Below are 19,043 nucleotides of genomic sequence, written 5' to 3'. Positions count from 1 at the left end.
ACCACCTATTCCTCTAGAATAAACTTGAGAATGATTATTCTCTCTATGTGAAAGACACACAACTTCTTCAGAAGGTTGAGGAGTTGTCTTCTTCCCGAAATCCTTCTCTCTCTTAGAAAACGTCTTCTCAAGGGAGTCAAAAGTAATCTCCTTGAGGTTTCCACTTGCTTGCAATGACTCAAGATTATTTGAATAAGAGGCATATAGTGCCTTGAAATAAGCTATGAGTGACATTTCTATTTGAACACCAGTGGTTTTAATATCATGCATAATAGATCTTACTTCTTATGCTAAAGCAAGAGGGTCATCAATTTTCAATTCAAGACTGAACAATTTAATCCTCAATTGGACAACTTCAAGTTTAGAGTGTGAGTCATAGACTTCCTTCAACTTCTATAAGGTTTCAAAATCATTTGAAAATGGTGAAATATGGTGACTCACCTCTTCATTTACATATGTTGCAACCAAAGAATAGGCCTTGTTGTTCTTGTTTTCCCAAATGGCAATCTCCTTATATGAGGTGGGCTTTTTGGGTTCATTATCTCCTTCTCCTTCACAAATTCCTTTCCACAACTCATTAAAAATGAGAGTGTGTTTAATATTCCTTGACCATTATGGATAGTTCTCTTTTCTAGAGAGGACTACTCCAATAGTTGATATAAGTGAATCCATCTTAAAGACTGTGTACTCTGTAAAAAAAAAATATACTCTGCTCGCAATATACTGCAAAATATTTCACTTCTGGTGGTAAAAGAAATATTATGGTGTATTTTTTTTTTTTTGGAAAAGGGTATTACTTGAGGGAGTTGTTATAAGGGGGAGGGTGTATGCGTGGAGGGTATTATATGGGGTAGGAGGGTCGACATATAACACGGAGGTGATGGGAGGATCAACGTATGGTGACCGGTGGGAGGAGGAGCGTTGTGGTAAAGCGAAGTATTAACATTCAGTCATTAACCAAAGGGATTGGGAGTTCCACTACACATTGGGGAGGGTGAACATTGTGATAAGAGAACCAGGAGTTGTTTGCAATGGTAACTATAGGTATCACCAAACAACGTAACATATCACCAAATGATACAACATTTAGGGGAGACGATAATGATACAGTGTATTACCATGCAACACCATTCATGTAATACCTTCACGATGGGAGAATGCAAAAGGGTGAACAAGAAATACCAGTCACGATGGAGAATGGGAAATATGAGTCATGACTATGTATAGGCTAAATGTGAATCTTTGGAAAAATCCACCGAGGGGAGGACTGGGTTCCCCTGCGAGGGTAGCAGTACTATCTGGAAATAGTAATATATTAAAAATATGCGGAGTAGTATGCATGGTAACAAACAACATTCATGAGTATGTGTTCAGGCAACATTTAGGCCTTGAATATTGAAAACACATATGTAAGTGTATATAAGGTGGGTTCGAGCCTCAGAATATATGGAAGAGGTGTTAGATCTGCAAAATAGGCAGAACATAAGCAGGATGGAGTTACAAAGGAAGAGATGGAACTGGAGTTAGCTCTAATACCAGCTTAAGGTAGGAGGTAAATCAACAATGAGAATTGCATTTTTGCATTAATATTTCTCATAAATATATACATGGAGGGAGATACTCTTAGGCTTCACCTCCCAATGTCTCTTCATATTCCTTTTCTCTTTATTTTCTATTCACATTATTTACATAAATTTCCTAATCCCAAAGATTAGGTGTCAATTCCAAGACTATTAATTTCATCATATTGTTTCAAAAATAAACAAATTTTAGACATACTCACCAAAACACTCGGAAAAGAAAAATTGAAGAGTTTAGAATGATGCTTCGGCTCAGAAACTCTCCTTCAACAATGTTGGACACAAAATTCTATAGAATGTTTTTCCTTGTAGATAAAATATAAATATTACATAAATAATACAATACAAAATCACAATGGCGATCTTAAAAGGTTAATACAGAATTCAACTCATTGTATTAAATATGGTTTCACATTAACAAAATGTCATCCAAGTTGAAGCTACACCTCTACCTGACAAACTAGTTATAAAAACATTTAAAGATGTTTGTAATGGTGAACAAATGATGAAAGTAAACATGCTCAAATTTATTGTGCTTATTTGATCTAAAGTGTATTTAAAAAAAAACAATGAATGGGACAAGTTGCAATACACACAAAAACTCAACAAAAGATGAGGTTTAAGAAATGGGGAATGACAATTCAAGAATGAAGATATTAAATGAAAAAATAAAAATAAAATGCATGAGAAAATGATGAAATAGGTAAATAGAAGTTAGCCAATAGGAAATGGCGGGACAAGGAAGCTTGGTATTTCATATACACCAATGCTTCATATACATTCTTGTAGATTGACATGTAAAGGGGATTTTATAGAGAGGAGTGGATGTAGAACAAGATCATGGCTATGTGACTTTCTAGATGGCCCAAAGATCCATGAGCCTACATTACAACCCTAAAATTTTCAAGAATAAGTACTAAGCCTCACCATTCAAATTTAGTTTTTCCATTTTGATATCTATTTATATAAGTATTAAGCCTCGTCATTCAAATTTAGTTTTTCCATTTGGACATCTATCATAAAAAAAAAAAATCCAGTGAGTCATTAATCGTTATATGATTGTTGTGTGGTTATTCTATGATGGTACTTTTGTTACTACCTATTTTCACTAAATTGCAATAACAAATTTTAGACTATAGATATATTCATGTCTACCTAGATTCTATTCCTCGCCATTATTTTTCTAATCACAACAAAAAGAAAACTCAAACTATCCATTAAATTAGTTTAATAAGTTTATTGTCTATAGTAAAAGAGTTTTCCTTTACTCAACTAGATTTCTTATTCTAACTCTTTATATTAAGTTTTTAATCCTCTCACCATCCCTGGGCATTTTATATGAATTACACTTATATTAGATAATTAAAATTGATTTCTTGCAAGAGACAACTTCCTTCAATACCTTCCACATATAGGTCAACCTCATATCCCTTCATATGCTTGGTATCTTGTGGAAAATCAATTCACAACAAGATTAAATATTTTGAGCATCTTTCATTCCCATTGAAATTTTTGTTTTCGAGTTACATCTTAAAATGATACATTGGAAAATAAAAATATATGAGTGAATTCTCAAATAATGTTTTAGAGGAATACTTGGAATTATAACATTTTTGTAGTGTTTTGGAATTAAAACATTTTTTCCCTTCATAAAATCAAAGAGTTATTATCATTAAAATTGTGATCTAGAAATTGAATAGTCACTCGTTCTCCAAAAATGTTCAAAGTGATTTAGAGTTCATGAGACTATTCCAATGGATAATGGGAATTAATTCCATGCAAAAACATATTTTACTTGTCCCTTTATTAATGTGATTTGGAGTTATAGCCTCTATTTGAATAAATACACTACGACCATTAATTTTTTACTATACCTTTGAATAAATACTCACATAAATGCTTAGGAATATTGGAAGAAAATGATAATCATTTAGAGGAATACCCCATTATGATTATTGGTAACTAGTCATATGGAAATAAGAACTAGAGTATGAGCACTATTTGCTCCCCACACATAGAGAGCTTATTACTATTTAATTTGGGGACTAAATATTTAACTTTAATGAGATAATATATAAAAGTTATATCTACATATTAGAATTATTATTGCATTATTCGTGCATTTTCTAGTAATTATTTATAGATTAGCATTATATAATTGGAAAATTAATTATCTAATGTTATTTTTGATATACATTATTGTGGATTTAGGTCCTATATCAAGGCTTTAATAAGCATTTATTATTAGTTCAATTATTATATTAGGAGGTTGGATAAAACATTTTATGGTATTATTTTATTATAATTCTACCTTTTGTTTCCTATATATATATACAAAGAGAGAGAGAGAGAGAGAGAGAGAGAGAGAGAGAGAGAGAGAGAGAGACGGTAAGGAGACCTAGTCTCAAGATCATCAAACCTTATCTCCCGTATCATATTCATTGTAAAAGGGGGTTTATCCCTCGAATTGGATTGTTATTATTAGTTTCTTATAATTTTTAAGCCACAAGTTCATACCATTTCGAATCAGAGCATATGAACCTATGGTTTTTCTACTTCAAAATAAGTCATCTTCATATTTTTTCTATAACTTATTTTTTGGGATGTTTCAAATGATGAAATTTGCACCATATTGAGGAAAAATCTTGGGGAGAATCTAATTAAGTTTATACATTTTTTTCTATACTTTGATAGATATGCTCTGAGGAAGTTAGGGTTCCTCAATACTTCTAGAAATTAGTTTCAAATTTGTCAATTTGGAATTTTTTCTATAAATTTTTTCCTAGGACATTTCAAATAGTGAAATTTGGAAAATATTAAGGTGAGATCTTAGGGAACAATTTGTTAAAATTTCATATCTTGTATAAGTATAATTTCAGATATATGTTACGAGGAAGTTAGGGTTCTAAAATGCTCCAGGTTTTAGTTTCAAATAGGTTAGTTTGGAATTTTTTCTATAAATAGTTTTATAGGAAATTTGATATAGTCAAATTTGAACCATATTGATGTCAGATCTTACAAAAAATATCTTTATAATTTCATAGTTTGGTTCACTATACTTTCTAAGATACACTCCATGGAAGTTGGGGTTTGTGACTAATCATAAAATCAGTTCCAAACATGTGAGCTTCGAATGTTTTCAATAACCTATTTTTGTGATATCATGGAATAAGAAACTTTATACATAACAAAGTACCTCATATACATATTACATAATTATATTTGAATAATTTGATATGTGCTAATCTATACAAGTTTTCTCTTGGGAAGAGGTGAAAAATAAAAAATTCTAGCAAAGTTACCATAAATTTCACTTGTAATCTCAAATTTTGGTGAAACCTATGAAATTGGGGAGAATAATTATCTACGAATGAAAATTTTAGGCTCAAAAGAGCTCAAATATCAAATATATATAAAGAAAAAGGTAAACCATTTAGATATTCTCCAAATTAAGGTTTTAATGTGCATAACTTACAAGTCACATAACTTCTTATTAGAAGATCCATTTTCTTTTAGGTAACTAAAGTTGTGATAAAGAGGGATATCATTATTATTATCATCCCACATGCCTCCAAATAAATATTCAAAATTTATTGCACTGATTAAACCTCCTGAAGGTTCATCCATGACTCATTAAGAAATAGAATATTTTAATTACTAGGTAATTGGAAAGTCAATTATCATAGTTTTAAGAATCAATCAAAAGGGGTATCAAACAAACAATGGAAAAAAAATGGAATAAATGGATAAGAATATGAAAAAAATGGAATAAAATATTATAGAAGCATAAATGGAAGGTTTCATAAAATTATTAATGTGTTTGAAGGGACTCATGAAAATAAAGGTAATATTCAAATTAAACAAGTTTCCAATAAAAAGAATTTTCCAAGTGGATTTGACTCTAATTATTGAGCTACTCATGGATGGTTTCCTAAAGGAGTGAACCTTCCCAATGTTGAATTAAAGGATTTTGATGGAACATGGGTATTTACTGGCTGTACCAAATGGAATTTCTTTTTATTTTCATAATATTATGGATGGCAAGTGAAACTTTCAAGTATCAACTTTGAACTTCATGATAAACCCTATCATTGGTGTCAATCAGTGTTTAAAAGGAAACCCCATTTTTATCATTATACATGGTGTTTATTTATAAGAGGCTTAGAAGTTCAATATGGCAAACCATGGGAAGAAGATTATTTCAGTCAACTCACGAGAATCAAGCAAGTTGGTGATATTGAAGACAATAATTCTGAATTTTATGTTTTTGGCCACAAGGGTGGATAGCATAAGTGATCAACATTTATTTGAATCTTACATGGGTGGATTAAAAGAAGACATTAAACATTCATTTTTCCTAAAATAGAAATATAATTTATGGAGGCTATGCTATTTTCATGTCATTCTCTATAAAAGATTAAGGATACACACAAGCCTACCATGGGAGAATATACAAGAAGCAAAGACCATTTTTGGTTCCGTAAGACAATCCTACCTCAACCTACTAGAATAGAATAGAAGGAAATGGAGGGAAGAAGAGTAAAAGGAATATGATTTGGTTGTAACAACAAATGATCAAAATGACATAAATGTCAAGAAACAAAATTGTTCACCTTTGAAAAAATGATGAAGAGGAAATGGAGGCATCTACACAAGGAAGTGAGGAATAACTTTCCAACTTAAAAAGTAGGAAATACATACAAAAATTGTACACAACATTGATTCAAATAAGTGTGAGATATATGTTCATGCATTCATGTTGCTTTTATCTCCTCAGACCCATAATATTGTTGGTTAAATTAAGAAGAAAATATTCACAATGCTTATTGACTCAGGTAGTACCAATAACTTCATTAATAAAATATTGCATAGTTCCTCAAATTTTTTGTATATCCAATGAAAAATCGTCAATTTCTAGTTTTCAATTAAGGGAGTATTTATTATGTGGGAAAATTCCATGACCTTGAAATGAGTATTGGAAAATATAAATCAGAAATCTCCATGTATGTCATTCCAATCGAAGGTGTAAATGTTGTTTTAGGAATTCAATGGTTGATAACATTGGGTATAATTTCTATAAACTATAATGAAGTATTCATGATAATTTAATTGGAATGAGTTCAATATGAGACAAAATGGTTAAAATTTATGCCTTGTGAATCCATCAACTCTCATAGAATGGAAAAGATCCTAAAAACGGGTAGCAACGGAATTGTGGTTAAATTGTATTCTACGGATCTTAAGAAGGAAGACAAAAATATTCACAAAGGATTAAAAGGTACCTTGGAAAATAACCATATGGTCTCCAAAGAAATTTTTGAAGGTATACCTCCATATAATGAAAATGAACATCAAATTGAATTAATAGCTGAAAGCAATCCTCCTAGTAAAAATCCTTCTAGATATCATCATCAACAAAAAGGGGAGACTAAGAAAATGGCATAAATTAAAGTGTCATTGGGAGGTACTATCCTTTTGGGAAAAAATTTAAATTCAATATATATTTTGATATACTAAATTACTTTTTCGAGAAAATATTTTTATTAGAAGAGCAACAAAATGCAAATATTTTTAAAATAATCTATGAGAAGGGGAAAGACAATGTGGTAGTGGATGTTATTTATAGAATAGAAAAATCTCTGATCTTATATTTTATTACATTTTATATCCCAATATGGATGGAATAAGCTCACCATGAATGGCAAAATGACAACAATACTGAAAAAAAAAAAAATACAATCTAAAAAGGAAGGAATGAATTCTATGGAACATCGGGCATTGAAAGGAGATATACTATTGTACAAGGGTAAGATATTTGTATGCCCTTAATCAAAGTTGAAGAAAAATATTTGAATGGAATCCCATGATCCTTTAATGGCAGGGATGTAGGTTTCTTAAAACATATTGAAGAATCAAAAAGTATATTTTTTTGGAAGGAATGAACAAATATATTTAAAAAAATTTAAGTGAAAATGAGTTATGCCAAAAAAATAGAGAGACAGTAAATTCTCTAGCATTACTTCAACCATTACACATACCTAATCAAACTTGAAAAGAAATGTCAATGGACTTAATTATAGGCTTACCAAAATATGAAGATAAATATTCCATTTTTGTCATCATTGATAGACACAAAATATGCACATTTTTGTGGAATTCAAATTATATACATAGAAAGCCAAGTGGTAGAAGTTTTCATAAAGGAATTCATAAATTTCATGGTCTTCCTAACGAAATAGTAAGTCACAAAGATCCAAAATTCACAAGTAATTTTTGGAGATAATTATGGAATATGAGTGGAACAATGCTAGCGATGAGTTCAACATATCATCCACTAACATATGGTCAAATATAAATCATAAATGTACATTTATAGGGTTATATATGATGTTATTCTTCAAATAGGAAATATCCATGGACTCATATCTTTTACAAGATAAGTCCAAAGTACAAGAAATAGACTCGCGTATGTAGAAGACTAAAGAAAATTTGAATTCTCAAGGAGGCACAAAACAAGATCAATTAACAAGTGGATCAACATCAAAGTGAAGGAAAATTTGACGAGGGTGATTAAGTATTTATGAGACCACAACCTTATAAGAAATATATACTCAAGAAAAAAAAGAATAAGAAATTATCTCTAATATTGTATAGGCTCTACAAGATTATTCGTATGATTGGACAAGTGTCATACGAGTTATATGTAACACCCCTAAGATTACCATTGTGTGTGATGTAAATATTAAGTTTAGGATAGTGAGCCAAAAACTATTTTTGGGCTAGTGTTCCCATGTGCATGTGTGTTTCAATCTAGTATGCTTGTGTTCATATGTTTCGGGGCCTAAGATCCTAGTTTTGTAAAAATGAAGTCACGTGCATATTAATAAAACACACCACTACACCAGAAGTGGTCAAGAAAAATAATATGGGGGATAAGGACCCACTATTGTAAAGGGGGGATAAGGGATAATTAATGAAAGGACTTCATCCTAGGTGGCTAGTCTATTATTAAAACAAATCTAAGTCAAAAAGTGGACATGCTTCTACCAAGGTCCATAAAGTGACTTTACAGAGCGTCATGTATCAAAAGAATGAAATGTACATAAAAGTGAAGATTGTCAAAATCACTACACACACATTACGTCATCTAACTAAGGGGGTGACTAGAATCCCTCGAGGGTAAATAAGGGCAAGCCTGTGACAAGATGGACCCCAAGTAAAGTCTGAGTGGTATTCACGGTAAATGGAATAGGTTTCATGGTGTGAGGTGAATGGGAAATTTGAGACCTTTGAAGTATTTGGTATCCTTGGAAACCATGGGGCTATTAGAAATCCTTGTTCAGGCAAGTTGGACACCTAAGAAGGGTAGTGGTATAATAGATGATGCATCCAAAGAAGGGGGTGCACTACCTAGGCTTTGGGTTTGATGGGGGATGTGAGTTTGTTGGTTGGAGTTTGTTGGGTTTAGTACCTTGACCTAGTTATGTATGATATTGATATGTACCTAGCTTAGGTAAGCCACTACCATATGGAGTTGAATCCCTAACTTAGGGGTGACCTACGCCTAAGGGATTATGAGCACTTGTTTTATGGTTAGGTGGAACGTCTGAGGTTTGTACCTAGTCGATGTCTCTTATTATCTATATATATATATATATATATATGACTCCCATTATAACTAATTATGTGTTTTTATGTGTTGTGTGTGAATAGTAATTTAAATGGAATTATTATGAAAAATCATTCTTGTATATGAGTGCATTGCATTATAGAATGCATTAGACATGCATAAGATATGTTACATGAAATAAATTAAAGTAAAACTTTAGAAAAATCAGGGTACAAGAGTATTGAGATATCCCAATAGGTGGTTGTAAGTGTTATAAAGTGGTAACAAAGCCCATGTTACAACACAGCCTGATGTATGGATCCAACATTTCTTGTAGTGGAAATATTAAATATTACATGGAAATTATTTGATATAATTTTGCAAGGGATGAAGTTAGGTAAAATTATCAATTTGGGATGAAATTCACTAAGAATGATAAATACAAATTTCGAGTCAATAATTACAAGCTCATAATCAGTGAGGTGAGGGATCAATTAGAGTAGTGAAGCTATAAAGTTCATGTATACGAATTTTTTTGAAAATAAGCCTTATTGTATGAAAAGGGAATTATAAATTTCAAAATTTAAAAATTTCCATACTATGACATCAGCAGTAACATGGAAATACTAGGTGGAAATGCCAAGTAGTGGTTGAGTTAGCTTGTGGAGGAGGATAAGTGACATATGGTATAGGCCCTATATAATCCCAATGTTAACCTGAAAAACCTTTATGAAACCCTAGTTATTGAGTGACTACAGTTCTATTGTTATATTGTTACGTAGGCTAGGACCCCTCATGGCCCTATTTTATTATAAGGCCTATTCTTAAGATCATCAAATATTATCTTTTCAATTGCATTTATTGTGAAATGAGGCTTTTCTCTAAAATAAGAAATTAATTATCGGCTTCTTATCATTATAAGGTGAAAGGATCAAAACATTTGGTTTCATATCTCTTGATCATAGGTTTTTGCTTCTTCAAACAAGTCTTCATGGGATTTTTGCTATAACTATTTTCTGGGGAGACTTTAGATGGTGAAACTTAGAAAAGATTGAGAAGACATCTTGAGAAATACTTGGTTTAGGTTTTAAATCTTGGTTCAATATATTTTTGGATATATGGTCCAAGGATGTTAGGGTTTTTTAATTATCCTAAATCATGTCTCAAGCAAATTAGTTCCGAATTTTCACAAAAACATTTTCTTTGTGAGGCTTCAGATTGTGAAAATTGGAGCATGTTGAGGTGAACTTGTGGTGACCATCTAGTAAAAGTTACAAATATTATTTTTCAACATTTTAGATATATTCTCAAAGGAATTTATGGTATTTATATGCTCTAAAAAGTAGTCTCAAACAGGTCAGTTTGGCATTTGTGCTATAATGTTTTGCATCATAAAAGGAAAATTGGACCATATTGAGGATAATTCTCGAGGAATATTTGGTTCCATTTTCATAATCATTTTTTCTATACTTTTAGAGTTTCACCATATAGAATTTGGGTTTCTTGAACAGTCACGAAATAAATTTTAAAAAAGTCATATTGATATTTTTGCTATATATTCTTGTCTGGAAATTTTCATACTGTGAAATATTTAGGAATTTTAGGAGACATAGAAGTACCACATGTACAAATTTCATAATTATATTTCAATAATTTGACACATGTCATGCTATGTAAGTTTTCTTGTGGGAAGAGGCAAAAAAATCAACAAGTTTATGGAAAGTTACTGTCTTTAAGTTGGCACATGAGATTCAGTTCACACATGTGGAATTGCATAAACTAAATATCAGAGTATTACAGAACAAATTTTTAGATCGAAGAGGGATCAAATATTAGAGTTATACCATTAAATCTTCAATCATTCTTATATTCTCCAAATTATGGTGCGTAACATACTAGTGACCCAATTGTTGATTAAAATATCCCCTTTTTGTTGTAATAAAGAGGAGGGATACTACTATTTTCTAACATCTGTCCAAAGAAAGTTACTACATCAATTAAATATTCTAAATGCCCATCATTGACTCATGAAGAAATTGAATACTTATAATTTAGGTTATCTCAACTAGAGAAGAAAATAAATGAAATGGATGGTAGTATGCTAAAAAAAGTGATTTCTCAGGTTCTAGAGAAAGGCTTAAAATGGAAATGGAAAAGAAGATGAATTAAAATAAGGAAACAATATAAACGAGGATATAAGGAATAGAAAATAATATTAATTAAAATAATGAAATAATAGAAAAGAGGATATAAGGAATATAAATGAATATGAATGAAAATAAGAAAGGAATACAAAAGAGGAAAAAAGGAATAGAAAAGAGGATGAATGAAAGTAAGGAAGAAATACAAAAATCCATGTTGGCCATGGAAATTGTTCCCTTGGAGAAACTTCCTAAAAGGGATGTGGAGATCCAAGGAAATAATGAACATAAGGAGAAGCACACTATTGAGAATCAATTTCATATGGGGAGTATGCTATCACAATTGGCTAGAAAAAATTTTGAATCGCAAAACCATAATCATGAATTTTAAATCCAAGATTCACATCATTGGGGATTCAAGTTAGCAGCAAGGAATGGGTACATTATAAAGATTGATATGAGGAAATTTGATGGTAATGATCTTGTAATATGGATATTTCAGATGGAGAAACGCTTTGATATACACTAGGAGGCATCCTTACCAAAGGTGAATATTGCATCCATACTTTTAGAAAAAGACCAACATGTATGGTATCAATGGCTTTGTGAAAGAAAAAATGATTCTATTATATCCTGGTCCATTTTTATAGAGGAAATGATAGAAAATTATGGGGGTATCAAGGGAAACTCATTTTTAATCAATTGGTAACTTTTCGACAAAAAGGTATAGTTACGAAGCACATTTAACAATCCTACAAATTGAGTCTCATAGTAATGAATATTTCATAGGATAACATGTTAGACCTATTTATGGGAACTTTAATGGAAAGCATATAACATGAGGTGAATCTCTTTGAACCTAAATCTCTAGAGCATGCTTTCAATCTAGAAAGCAAATTTGAAATTAACAATGTGGTCACTAGAAAATTGGTGACTAATAAATAGAGAGAAAATCATGCTCCTTTTCATAAACAAACAAGGTGGACTCCTCAACAAATGGATGAATGAAAATAAATGGGACTATATTTATACTATGAAAAAAAGTACAGTAAAGGGAATAAGTTCATTGACAATAAATTATTCTATGTAGACTGTGAAGATGACGAAGATCAAGAAGTGGAAACTTCACGTCATCTAATACTAATGTGACTACTCCAACAATATCTTGTCATGAAATGGACAACATATTTACTCAACAAACCCTCAAGATAGAAGGACATATCAAAAGGAAGGGTAAAATATTTTATTGATTTAGGTAGTACCCATAACTTCACCAATTACAAATTTGGAAAAAATTATTAATTTCTTTTTATATCTAGCCCCATATTTCTAAGTGATGATTGCAGATGGAGGTACCATAAGTTGTTAAGGGAAGTGCAATAATATTAAGTTGAATATGGTGGAGTATTTATTGGTTAGTACCATTATTTCAATCCAAATGGATCATTTTGATCTTGTATTAGGAGTCAAAGCATTATAATTGTTGGGAACAGTGGCCCTTAATTTCTAAGATCTATTCATAAAAAAATTCTCAGAAGGAAAAACAATGCCACCTAGAACTTAACAAGAACTTTAACAAGTTCTCGTATTTTTGGAGGTCGCATCAACTCATAATTTTCATGTTTATTATAAATTTTGTTGATGCCGCATCACCCTTTTTTCATTTCAGGCATAAAATTCCAACATTTTTTAACCATGACATTAAAAAAAAAATATGATTATTACGAAAGACATGAAAAACTACGTTGAAATGAAAAAGTAGTGATGCAACATCACCATCATTTTTCTTCAAGGTTAAAATTCAAACATTTTTCAATCATAACATTAAAGACAAAATATCATAACCATGAAAGACATGAAAAAACACATTGAAATGCAAAAGCGGTGATGCAAAATTGCCCATTTTATTTTAAAGGGTTAAATTCAAACATTTTTCAATGATGGCCCAATAAAGACAAAATATCAAAACTATGAAAGACATGAAAAAACATGTTGCAATGGAAAATTATTGATGCAACATCACCCCTTTTCTTAGGGTTATGATGGGCCTCTAAATTAGACATAAATTAAGGCACATATGACCATCCTTTAGCACATTAAACCTCTCTTTTTGCATTATATAATTTATTTTTAACTTTAATGTGTTTATTAGGAAGGTTTATGGATAATTATATATTTGTGCCTAATATTATTTATTTTTTTGGAATATTATGAGAATATTGGGAAGATTATGGAGATTTGGAGGAGGAGATAATCTAGGGACCTAGTCCCTACTACGGGAGGATCAATATTAAATAATAAATCAACAAGATATTATGGAATTATGGCACATATTGTAGAGATCCAATGATTGAGAAAATTTAGGAATGTGTTCCCTGCCATTTAATGCAGATTCCTAATATTGGGAACCAGATCAACTAATCAAGGGATTTTGGTGGGGAAAGCTTCCTCCTTTCATGGGGAATGATTCCTAATCATTTTTTATAAGTACTAGGTTCAATTTTCCTCTAGGCATTGATTTTTATTATTATTCATGGGGAGATAACTCGTATTTTCACAGCTCCATTGTCATTTCTTGCAGGGATGTAATTTTATTGATGGAAATAATGAATATTGGTGTCATCGTCGGGTTCTAAATATTAGTCTCCTCCATGGTAATTTGATTTTCCTTGGTATTTTACATCCCAAGATCCTCAAAGAACTTTTTTATCATTTGTTTTTTTCTTTTGAGTTCTTATTCACATGCATCTCTTGTTCTAGTTTCTTTCTATTTCTGCATTTAGAATTAATGATTTCTTATCATAGGTGTTGATGAGGTAAATCCCCTCTACGGATAGAGGCGATCCCTACTAGCCCAGCAACGGTCTAGCAACAATCAAACAATGATGCTATGCATGTTCCTAATTACAATTAAACAAGAGGTAAAGAGCACCTACTTGGATTCCAGCGCTGTCGTTTGACGAAGAGGTGTTGCCTTAGCTCCTTCGCTTTGGCTGGTCACAATCCTCCGCGATCTCCGCGAATAGATACCTGCACACACGAAGAGGAAACAAACGCAAGCGTGAAATCTAGTAAAAGCAACCATACATCAGTCAGAAAAGATGTAATTCACATTTAACCATTGCAAGTACAAATGAGAATGGAACAATAATAGCAGTCATCTACTATTAATCAGAATAGAGAAGAGTACAACCAAATGTTCTGACGTCGGTAACCTTCTCAGGAGGGGCCAGTCAGCATGTATCTCAAGCATTCACCTTTGAGGATGATTCTCCCAAGACAAACAACTCTCTCTCACATACAAGCAACACAAAACAACCTTCCCTAAGCAATCAATCACTTCCACACCTAGCACACCAAATACCTATAGTAGCAGCAATCTGAGCACTATAAACTCTATACAATCCAAGCTATGTCTAACTAGCTGCTCATGGTAATGGTGAAAGTATATGTAGGAGAAGGAGCCTCCTAAAAGGGTGGAAGGATGAGCTTATCTTCAAGGGAAGTGGTTGCAAAGGGTCGAACAGACATGCTAGAGAAGGGAGTCGACATTCACAAAGCTAACAACCAAGCCTGGAGTTATCTGGAAGGCTGGTTGTTTGAACAAATTCGCCCAAACTGGATCAGCGCGGATTATGAGGAAACTGACGCGATGTTGCCGCGTCCACATAACTAGGACAGTCATGTCAGTGCGGAAGAACACGGAAAAGGCGCGCTGGCCACCAGCGCGGAAAATTGATGTCCTTCCGAGCTGGCAGCACGTGAGATACACTATGGAGCGCCAGTCATCGCGGGTATTTTTCAAACAGACGCGCTGATGAACAAAACTTTAGGAAAATGGGTTGTTTTGGGCCAGTTCAGAAGGCATGAAGCTTAGTGATTGACACAGCAGGGTGACTGACAGGAAGGCAGTGACAAATTACTGTGTAACAGATGCCCCCTAAAGCATGAAGACCGAGAGAGTGGGAGGGGTGAAATGTTGTACAACACACGCCGAACTGGAACACCACCAGGAAGGACCGAAATATCTCTGATAATCAAATACATGCAGTCTAGGCATGGGCGCAGCCATCCAAAAAGACATGCGAAAAGGTCTGTGGAATGGACGCAGCCACCCAGCTAAAGAGACCAAAAGAATGATAAGGTATGGTCGCAGCCATCCATGAAGACTCAGGTATGGGCGCAGCCATCCATCAATGAGTCATGTAATGATCATCCACAAAATCGCAGCCTGGACCGTAACAGACAGGGATCCAGGGTCTTGCACTCCGTCCCGATCCGAACAAAGTACAAGTTCAAGCATGTGAATATATGGGTTGGAGTCGAACATGCATGAACATCGTCTGATTACCAGTCAATGATGAAAACTGTTAACAGACGCGAGAGGTACCACCAATAATGACAATGGCCCTCAAGGTACTATAGGTACAATCCGCGGCATGTGAATCAATGAGCTGGTGTCGAACACCCACAGAATCATTCGATCGGAGGCCAATGATGTAAACCTCACGTCGAACACGAAGAACCTGCCATTAGGGCATGCAGGCTCTAAGGCACCTGAAGGGAGTCTCTAAGTCACCTTCCCGGATAATGAGCTGATGTCGACAGGAAGTGACCTTGATCGAAGGTGGGCCATAATTTTTCCCACATCATCGACGCGAGACAGAGGAAAAATGATTTGTTTGAGATAGCAGATGAGGTTGTATTATTGCAGAGGTCAACTTCTCTTGAACATATCGGTGGCACTATAGTGGGTTTGGAAGTATTTGACATCAAATGAGCAAAGGGTATAGTGATGATGGCAATGGGCAGATGAGAGGTCGAATAGGATAACCCAAACCCACGGAGGCCAGTGAAAAACAAGATGAGATGGTCCCACCCAGACACGAAGCAGAAGAGTGCCATGTTCAAGAGCGACATACTGCCGACGCAACTATGATTACAGTTCCATTTTCCCCACCATTTCTGGCAGGTACCCCGATTATTTTTGGATGACAAGCTTGACGGGGATAGCATATGCTTGAAGAGTGTCATTTCGAGGATGCCCGATGTCATCAAGTGTTTAACGAGCCTGACAAAGGAAAAACTCGACGTCTTTTCTTGTTTAGAGAGTCTGAAAAGACAGCGGAAAAGGAGACTCTAGGGGGGTCCTTTTTCGTACAGTTGTGTCTCTCGAGCCCGAAAAAGTATAAAACAATGCTCGAAAGAACCGCCCGACCATTACGATCGAGGAGTACTTTTCGTAAATAGTGCCTTCGACCCGAAAAAGTAAAAAAGCGGTCGGAAACACGTCATTTTAAAGCCAATAACGAGCGTGAAACGACAAACACCCGGCAATCTTTTTAATTTAAACAGTCGAAAAAAGAGCTTTAAATGCGACCGCCTCTCGTTCCTTTTAACGAGCCGAGAGGGGGACTCGGCAATCTTTTCGTCTTTAAACGGTCAGAAAAGAGCTGAAAGCAGACCTCCATTTTTATTCTCTTTAACGAGTCAAAAAGGGAAAAATACTCGGCAATCTTTTCACATTTTACGAGTCAGAAAAGAGCTTAAAGAAGACTCGTCCTAGAGGAACGAGTGGTATAAAGGGTAGCAACTGGTTCCGGTGATGGTGGAACTGCTCAAAACATGTAATGGTCAAGAGGCTGGCTAATAAAACCACTGATCGTTGTGGTTCCTTAGGAAAGGATAAACAACCAAGTGAGAGCATATGATCGGCGAAAGAGATGGTAGCAATGGAATGAAACAACCAAGGTTCATCTAACAGAAATTTGCAGATAAAAGGCAATCACGAGATGTAAATCAGGTATGGGTTCATTTTTACACAAGCTTGAACCGTGGAGAACTTTGCTTGGATTCAGTTTCATGTTGACACAAGCTTGAAACGAAAAACTATGCTTGTTATAAGCTCGCATGCCCCCAGCATAATGACGCAAATCGAGGTACATGCCCCCCAAGCTTCATTGCATTCAACAAAGTGGATGGAATGAAGGTTCACTCTCGAGATCGATGAAATACTCGACTTGTATTTTACGAGATCTTAATCAAAAGACTCGATTTGGAAAGGGAGTTGTTTCATTTTTTAATGAGGTTGACACAGTAAAAGAACTATCCTCATAACCCTTGTTTCATTTTTTAACGAGCTTGACACAAGATCAGGAACTATGCTCCGACCAGACCCAATTTCATTTTTTAAGGAGCTTGACATCGAAAAGGAACTATGCTCCAATCAGACCTAGTTTCATTTTTTAAGGAGCTTGACACAGGAAAGGAACTATGCTCCATCCAGACTTCATCATAATGAACGGGAAGTGGAGGCCCCCAAGAAAGTGGCTCCGGAGGGAAGGCCGACATCTTGGAAATCAGGACCTAATGCCCCCAGGACACTATGCACGATGGTGTCATCACTGGGTACGGGCACGGGGTAGGTGGCCACGTAGTTGATTTGCGGTGAGGCAGATGCAACTTGTGGATGAAAACCAGGAGGGAAGGATGAGTGCGCCGGAGGGGCTTGTGGACGAACGAACGATAATTGATCGAATGTCACTATTCTGCCATCGTGTGGAAAGCAGACCACACGGAAAAGTGAAGAAACAAGGGCTCCCATGGCATACACATAATCACGACCAAGGAGAAGACTGAAGTCTAAAGAACCTTGGGTAACTGAGACGTCTATATAGACAGTCTTGCCCCCCAAAGTAATAGGAAACTTTGGAAGGATCCCTAATGGCTGACTCGTTCCTCCATCAAACGCAGTGAGATGCGGTGCGACAGGTACAAGCGATGGGGAACCCAAAGCTTGCCAAGTAGTAACGGGCATAAGACTAACCGATGCTCCTTCGTCTAACACAGTTTCGGGAAGTGCCTTATTGCAGGCATAGGCGGTGACCCAGAAAGGCACATGGGACGGGAGGGGAGGGGCAGTCAAACGACTCCAATCAAAGGAGATGACCGAACTACTTGGTGGGGGAACCATATGGTTGCCCCCCTACTCGGGAAGAACCGAATCTGAATTCTCCGGAGCGGTTGCAATAGGAGAACCTTTATCAAGCTCAGGAGAATCTGAGGAGATGAGGAGAACATGAGAATTTTGCTCTTCCGGAACAGAGTGAGCGAGTGGCGAACTCGAGCCAACACTCTGTCCGACCGATGACTGGTCTGGGACAGGCTGGGAACAGCCGGCTTCAGGAAGAGGGGGTTGTACAAGAGAAGAATCTGAAGTAATCTCTTGGTCAGCAGGGACGCGATCTGCAGTCGCAGAAAGACGTTGATAACCAGCAGGAAATGGATTCGAAGGAGCAGCAAGACTTTCCAGTACAGCAAAGGCTTTATCCATGAGTGGAAAAAGGTGAAGGGGATGTTTTCCTTCACAAAGTCGACAGGGGATTCGAAGCTTCCCTTTCTCCTTACCATTCCCAACGGATTAGGTAGCATTGCCATGATCATCAGTGGATGATGAAGGGCGGGTCGGATCATGAGACCAAACTTCTAATACCCTGGGAATGCCAGGACAATCACGAAGCAGATGGTGCTCCTTGCATAATCAACAAGGAAACTTGACCTTCCTCAGAGGAGCAGAAGGTGACCTGACTTCAGGTGTACTGGAGTAGATAGCTGGACTTGAGAGGGGGACTGTGTGTGTAGGCTCTCCCTGAGGGGACTTCTTCTTCTTGGTCTTCCTCTTCTTCTTCTTAGCCACCTGGTTACTCACATCGA

At 35.0% G+C, this 19,043-nt stretch overlaps 1 protein-coding gene across 1 annotated transcript in view; it reads right to left on the bottom strand.

Annotated features, from left to right (window-relative positions):
• LOC149231583 (uncharacterized) overlaps positions 1–18,663 on the bottom strand; it is a 62,204-nt gene extending 43,541 nt beyond the window's left edge. The window contains exon 1 of the mRNA XM_089381683.1: positions 18,453–18,663. Coding sequence (XP_089237809.1) covers positions 18,453–18,663 — 211 coding nt within the window. The remainder of the gene's footprint in view (positions 1–18,452) is intronic.
• Between the last annotated feature and the right edge of the window lie 380 nt (positions 18,664–19,043).

Source organism: Pinus tabuliformis, chromosome J (assembly GCF_031772625.1).
Source record: "Pinus tabuliformis cultivar Carrire ecotype Pingquan chromosome J, CPIR1, whole genome shotgun sequence".
NCBI lineage: Eukaryota > Viridiplantae > Streptophyta > Pinopsida > Pinales > Pinaceae > Pinus > Pinus tabuliformis.
This window is presented reverse-complemented; position numbering and strand designations above follow the sequence as displayed.